At 47.7% G+C, this 6,747-nt stretch overlaps 1 protein-coding gene across 1 annotated transcript; it reads right to left on the bottom strand.

The window, feature by feature from the left end:
• Positions 1-3,883: 3,883 nt before the first annotated feature.
• LOC113582143 (carbohydrate (N-acetylglucosamine-6-O) sulfotransferase 2b) lies at positions 3,884-6,615 on the bottom strand. Its single transcript, XM_027017780.3, has one exon. It carries the CDS (start codon positions 5,795-5,797, stop codon positions 4,403-4,405), a length of 1,395 nt encoding a protein of 464 aa, XP_026873581.2. The 5' UTR covers positions 5,798-6,615; the 3' UTR covers positions 3,884-4,402.
• Positions 6,616-6,747: the final 132 nt, after the last annotated feature.

Here is a 6,747-nt window from a genome sequence, read left to right as displayed (position 1 = left end):
GTGTGTGTGTGTGTGTGTGTGTGTGTGTGTGTGTGTGTGTGTGAGTGTGTGTGAGTGTGAGTGTGTGTGTGTGTGTGTGAGTGTGTGTGAGTGTGAGTGTGTGTGTGTGAGTGTGTGTGTGTGTGTGTGTGTGTGTGTGTTTTATCTCATCTCCCTCTTGCTCTCGCTCACTCCACCACCTGCTCTACATCAGCCTCATACACCTCCTGAAATTGTTGTTATGGCAACCACAAACAGCATCAGTGCAGAACAAGGAAAGGAGGCACACTAGAAGAATATTGTGTGTGTGAGTGTGAGTGCGTGTGTGTGTGTGTGCATGTGTGTGTGAGTGTGAGTGTGTGTGTGTGTGTGTGTTTGTGTGTGCATGTGTGTGTGAGTGTGAGTGTGTGTGTGTGTGTTTGTGTGTGCATGTGTGTGTGAGTGTGTGTTTGTGTGTGCATGTGTGTGTGAGTGTGAGTGTGTGTGTGTGTGTGTTTGTGTGTGTGAGTGCATGTGCATGCGTGTGTGTGCGCATGTGCGTCTGTGCGTGTGTGTGTGCCTGTGCCGTTTGCGTGTGTGTGTGTGTGTGTGTGTGTGTGTGAAGGATCACTACGTATTAACTATGAGGTGTTCCTAATTCTGACTCATAAATGTATTCTTATCTCTCTTATATTTCACTGACAGCTGTGGAGTACTTAGACCCCACCCAACTACACACACACACACACACACACACACACACACACACACACACACACACTCACACACACACACACAGAGATTAATATTACATGTTTTTAATTAGAGGAGAAATAAAATCCCTCCAACGAAAAAGCAAACAAACAAACAAACAATTGAACGGCCATTCATGACAACAACGAGCGCTGACTGCAGCTGAAGTTCTGCTATTGTTGTGTACAACTGGTTTGACTGAAAAAGTCGTGAACATGATGTTGGTTCCCCATGTGGAAACAGTCTTACTGTGCTGCGTGTGTGTGTGCCGGTAGAGAATGACGTTGTAGTGTGTGTCCAGTGATGCTCTGTCCAAGATGGCTTTGTGATCGCTTCCTCACACCAGATATGAAAAGGAAGTTTTTAAGAAGTAAAAGAATAACTGTAAAATTCCCACACTGGAGGCGAGTTCCTATCAGCATGCACCAGACCTCTCTCCTCTGACGTTAAACCACACGCACATGGAGAAGGAAATATCTGCCGTGCAGTTCAGAGACCAACACACTCTAAGGGAAATGACTGTTTGTCTGAATACAAATGAAAAGTCTTGTAGGAAGAAAACAAGCAAAGGCACTGTGTGGGTGGGTTACACACCCACTTCAGAAACACTTATTAGGCAGAAGCACCATGTAGGTGAAGGGTTGGAGTCTCTAGGCCATCTGTCAGGTGTTTGTCAGGTGTTTGTTATCCCCCCTCCAACTCTTTACTAACAATCAGGAAGTAAGAACATACACTTAGAAGAAATACTGAATATTACTGAAAATAATTGTAAAGTAAATATTCAGCAACCAAAATAAAAATTAATTCAAACCAAAAAACTACAATGAATCGAACACAACACAGAACACCTTTCTAACTTATCTGCATAAATAAACATAGAAAGTAGAAAATGGAAGGCGCGTTTCTTATTGGTCAGATGAAAAGCGCCTCTGATGACAGCGTTTGACGATATAGTTCAGCGACGTATACTGAGAAGGCTGGCTCCGTGCTGATCTGGGTACAGATGGAATTGTAAACAGATGCAGTGTGTTTGTTCTCCCCTAACAAACACTGTGGCCACCGTGGCTCAGCAGAGAATGAGAGAGCTGCAACACCCCACCCCCACCCAAAAAAGAAAAAACCCTAACAAAGCACCATTCCAGAAGTTCTCAAAATATGGAGCGCGCTTTCTTTGGCAGAACTTCCCAAACCTCTCCACATTCTACTTTCTGTCCCGGATGTGAACGGTCAGCAACCCGGAAGGGCTGGTACTCTGGACAGAGATAATGCTCCAACAACCCAGCATGGCCCAGAGAGGTAAAACGGTCTGCACCTTCCCAGCATTCCGAGGTGCATCGATTGGAGTGAAGCTCCGGTACAGTTGACTGTCTGGTTTTAATATCTTTCTGCAAAATGTTCATCATTCCCGTCCCCTGGAGTGACAGACTGCCTCCACTCATAATAGCAGATCAATATTCTATTTCTTATTTGCAGTGGAAGGCAAAATGTGGTAAAGCTGAGTGGAAGCTGTACTCGCAGATCCCCAGACACGACGCTCACCCAGAGGATTCACATCCCAAACAGGCTTTGAGGAGCACTTCCACGCAGCCTCACACAGTCTGCCTTTCTGTCCTGGTTCTGGATTTTTGGAGGAACTGATTTTATTTTAAACTGCAGTTCACCGCTCCGTACACAGATTCTGCCCAAAATGTGGCCTTTTGTCTCACATTCTGACCCCTTTTTATTTTGATATTAAGATTTTTCAGCTGTAGACAAAAGGCCACATTCTTGTTGTGCCTTTTCGCAGCTCTCCTTTTGATGTTATGCTTCTAACTCTTAATGTCAAAATAATGCCCCCCCCCCCCCCCCCCCAAAAAAAAAGCGAACAGTAAAGACAGCTGTTCACGGCTACATAAGGTCAGCCAAAGACAACTTCATATAACAGCAAGTGAGTGTTTTGTGAGTGTTTTCATACCATATCTGATAGGAAAGACCATATGGTACAGATCTGATTATCTTTCAGGACTGACTTTCTCTTCCTGTGCAAATGACGAATTCTACTGGCAGAAATAACATCCATCAAACTGCAATGTTTTTACAGAGCTACAGAACTTATGACCTAAACACAATGCTCATATCCTCGCTCCCCTTTTATGGTGCAAAAACCAAATTAACATCATTAAACTTTCTTTTGTATGAGTTCGTATATCCTATTTCACAACAACCCTGCTGAACAGTACATAATCTTGAGTTGTGTCAACAGTTGTGTTTACAGATTTTTGGAAAGAAATGCAGTTTTCATAAATGTGAATGAACTCTTATAACAAAGCTTGCTTACACTGTCAACATCGTTTTGCTTTTTTTTTTTTTGGCTTTTTTTGTTCATTTCAGTTGTGCTGAAACTGGTTTTGGTGGCGCTTGAGTTTCAGTTCGAGTGGTTTTAAAAGGCTATGTGGACCGATATTTAACACACAAAGCCCTCCGAATGCAACACAAGTCTGAGGCTGCATTGTGTTTGGTTTGTGATTGCAGGCCACTGGCAGCTGATATTCAGCAATTACCTCCAGGTCAGATGTTTTTGCTTGGAAAGGTTTTTCCCACTGCAGAGACTGTGTTCTCCTGTCTTATACGACGCACGAGCTCTTTGGTGCGTGTGAGAGGCACTGCCGTGCTCCAAAACAAACCGAGTGATTCATTTGGGATATCTCAGACAGCACACACTCACATCCTTGGTGTGCTCCACAGAACTCTCGAGGTAAAGACAATGATGGGGTGTGTTCAAGTCAGACCTCTAGTTACAATCACTTCACGACTTTAGAAAGCAGTTAAAATGCCGTGCGAGTGTTTGTGGGCAAGGAGACAGAGAGTACAAGAAATGGGGAGGGTGAGTTTTCTGTCCCATTATGTTATTCAACACCTCATAACAGGCCGCGGGTGAAGACGTTAAACATACTGATCGCTCATAAATCTAATCTAACTAGTCTATAATCACTTTAGAAGTGATTTATAGAAGTAATTTCTATATTTATAAAGAGAGGGTCTGAGCCGAATGTAATGAGCTGCAAAATTAAGTAACTCCCCACGGCGAGGTCACGAAGCAATGCGAGGCCGTGAGACGTCAGAGGCTACCAAGGGAATGGTTAAGTCAAAGCACTGATCGACGACCCGGTAAAAAAAACAGCAGAAACAGAGAAAACATTACAGAGCACTTTAATGATTGTCTCTGACAGGCGCCTGAACTAACGAACAGCATCGCCAGCTTCTCAGAATGAGTCTAGCTTAGATTTGGGTTTCTTTGTTGATATTGTTGATATTTTCCATTCACAATTTTCACTCTGAAAGGGAGTAAAGAAATGTAAATAAAGGGATTGAGCCTGAAATGTACAAAACAACCCTAAAACATCCACTCAGAGCTGTAGAGGAAGTCACATGACTGGTACAATATCAACACTCATATTCGAGTTACAACTCGTATACAATTTTTCAAACACATCCAGAAACCGGTTCTAAAAGGAATGGTAGCATTAAATTACTTCAAAAAACATACGCAAACAAATTTTTTTTTTAAAAATCAAAAATTACATTTCTATGATGCATTCAAATCCGTCCATACAATACTGAAAAGGAAGCTTGGACTCCACAGTTACCGAGCGACACAGAAGCCAATCAGATGATCTTTTTGTAAATCCACAGTCTTTGGTGGGAGTTGGTGTCACAGTTTGGAGGCAGCCAGCAAGGACTTGCTCAGGTCCTTGGCCTCGGCGGCTGTCCTGACGCGCTCGTAGCCTAGCAACGCCATGGCTTGGTGGCAGTAGTCCTCCACCTGTCTGATCTGCTGCATGCTCAGGAGCGTCCTCCACGCGCTCGCCGCCTGCGTGGCGTTCCGGGCCGACACGATGAACGGCTTCGAGGAGGAGTTTGTGCCGTTGGTCATGTTGAGGGCGAAAGCCTCGATGTCGTGGTTGGCGCTGAGGTTGGCAAAGCGGTACACGTGACGCAGGATCCGGACGGGATTCTCTACCAGGTCCTCATAGCGCACGGCCAGGTACTTCCCCTTCAGCCATCCGGGCGGGTTCAGGGCCGTGCGCAGGGTGCGGTACGTCCTGTCACAGATCACCTCCATGGCGCCTATCGAGTGGTAGTCTGCCCCATCCTTTTTGCTAATTTTGTGCCCGGCGTCCACGAACGGGATCCGGCGAAGTTTGGGGTCGCGGCTGCGGACGACCTGCAGATTCTCGCGGATCAGCCCGTGCCTGGACTTGATCCTGGAGTTTGCCACGGCCCTGGGGTCCCTCACCAGGTGTATCACTTTCAGGTCCAGCGAGGGGTCCTCCATCAGAGGGGCCAGGACGTTGACATCCAGGACGCGCACCCCTTTGATGACGACCGTGTTGTACTTCAGACACTCCTCCTCTAACAGCCTCAAGCCCTGCGGGGGACACTTCTTGCACACCTTGTCATCCACCATGCCCACCAGCTCCTTCCTGTAGGCCGAGCAGAGCGGGTACGAGCAGATCACCTTGTTGAGGGTTGCCCCGAACAGGCCAAGAGAGGTGAAGTTTTTGCCCCCAGGGCTGTTGTACAGTTGGAACACAGACAGGTCGCAGCGGTACAGCGAGCTCAGCATGTCCCTGGCCGCGCCCTGAAGCGACACGGCATCACCGGGATACAGCTTCTGCCAGATGTGCCACATGGGCTCGTAGAGGAAGAACACGTCCGGGTTCTGGTTGAACAGCTCGCCGAAAAACGACGAGCCGGACCGCCACGTGGTCAGCACGTACACCAGCTGTCTCTTCTTAGCCAGGGTGGACCGGTACAGGAAGCGGATGTCGGACCTCCCTTGGAAGGCGGTGCCCCTCACCTGGTGGCTACACTGCTGAGGCTGCTTGCTCCATCTGTAGTTGGCCAAATTCAGCATGGTCAACACCAGCAGCAGGAAATAAGCTATGAACAGGATAATTCTCTTTCTCCGCAACACTTTCATCACGATGCCAGGCTGGGCGATTATTTTCGTGTTGTTCTGGTACGTTTTGAGTTTTCTCCCATAGTCCGCGTTCGCGGCTCGGGGTGCAGTCAATTTAAGTTGCTGGTACTGTTTACCTCTCATCTACAGCGCCGGGAAGAGAGCGGCTTTCGGCCCCTCCGTCAGCTCCACGTTCAGCAAACAACGATTAAAAACGGTAGCCTATGGGATCTCCTCCTGGTGTGCGACGGAACAAAACATCCTCTCGATTAGGTAACAGTCATGCAATACTCATCGCGTTGGAAATCCCAAACAGCGAAGCACTGATGTGCCGTTACTGCACTGCGCAAGGTTCTCCTTCGTCCCGTAGAAAAACACCGAAAGCCTTTAAAATATCCATCTCCGGTCGGCCCGAGCGTGACGGATCACGGTTTACGCGTTTACCGGGTACGAAAAGCGGCCGGATCGGTCAGTGCGGAATAAGAGAGAGAGAGAGAGAGAGAGAGAGAGAGAGAGAGAGAGAGAGACACTGCCGCTACTGCGAATCAATGCACATGAACCATAACTGCGCAGGTCACGCTGGAGGTGCAACGAAGGTGTAGCGGAGGTGTAACGGAGGCGCAACGCCGAGCTCCGACCTGCAACCCGTGCCGCGGATCCCGGTGCGCCGTTGTGTTTTCAAACTATCGGGCCGAACCGACTCAGTCCCACCACCGCCGCAAGGGCCCGCCCACTCTCGACTCTCATTGGGCCGTGGTACTGCTTGTCGTCCTGCTTAAAGCGCTATAGGCTGGTCGACACGTCCGTCAAGCTCCTCTCCGTCTCCAACCAGCTATCGATGTGATCTGAAGTTGGCGTTTAATACAAAACGTTGCGATGAGTCACTATTTTTTTACAGGTCTTAATTTCCTTTGCGGAGTGGAAATCTAGCTCTTCAGAGGTGAAGAACACACGAACAGATTTGACCGTGACAGCATCCCTTTAGTTTGTTTAAAACTCTCTCTCTCTCTCTCTCTCTCTCTCTCTCTCTCTCTCTCTCTCTCTCTCTCTCTCTCTCTCTCTCTCTCTCTCTCTCTCTCTCTCTCTCTCTCTCT

Source organism: Electrophorus electricus, chromosome 1 (assembly GCF_041902795.1).
Source record: "Electrophorus electricus isolate QZ-2024a chromosome 1, ASM4190279v1, whole genome shotgun sequence".
Classification (NCBI taxonomy): domain Eukaryota; kingdom Metazoa; phylum Chordata; class Actinopteri; order Gymnotiformes; family Gymnotidae; genus Electrophorus; species Electrophorus electricus.
Note: the sequence above shows the minus strand (reverse complement) of the source record. Positions and strands in the feature narration are given on the sequence as shown.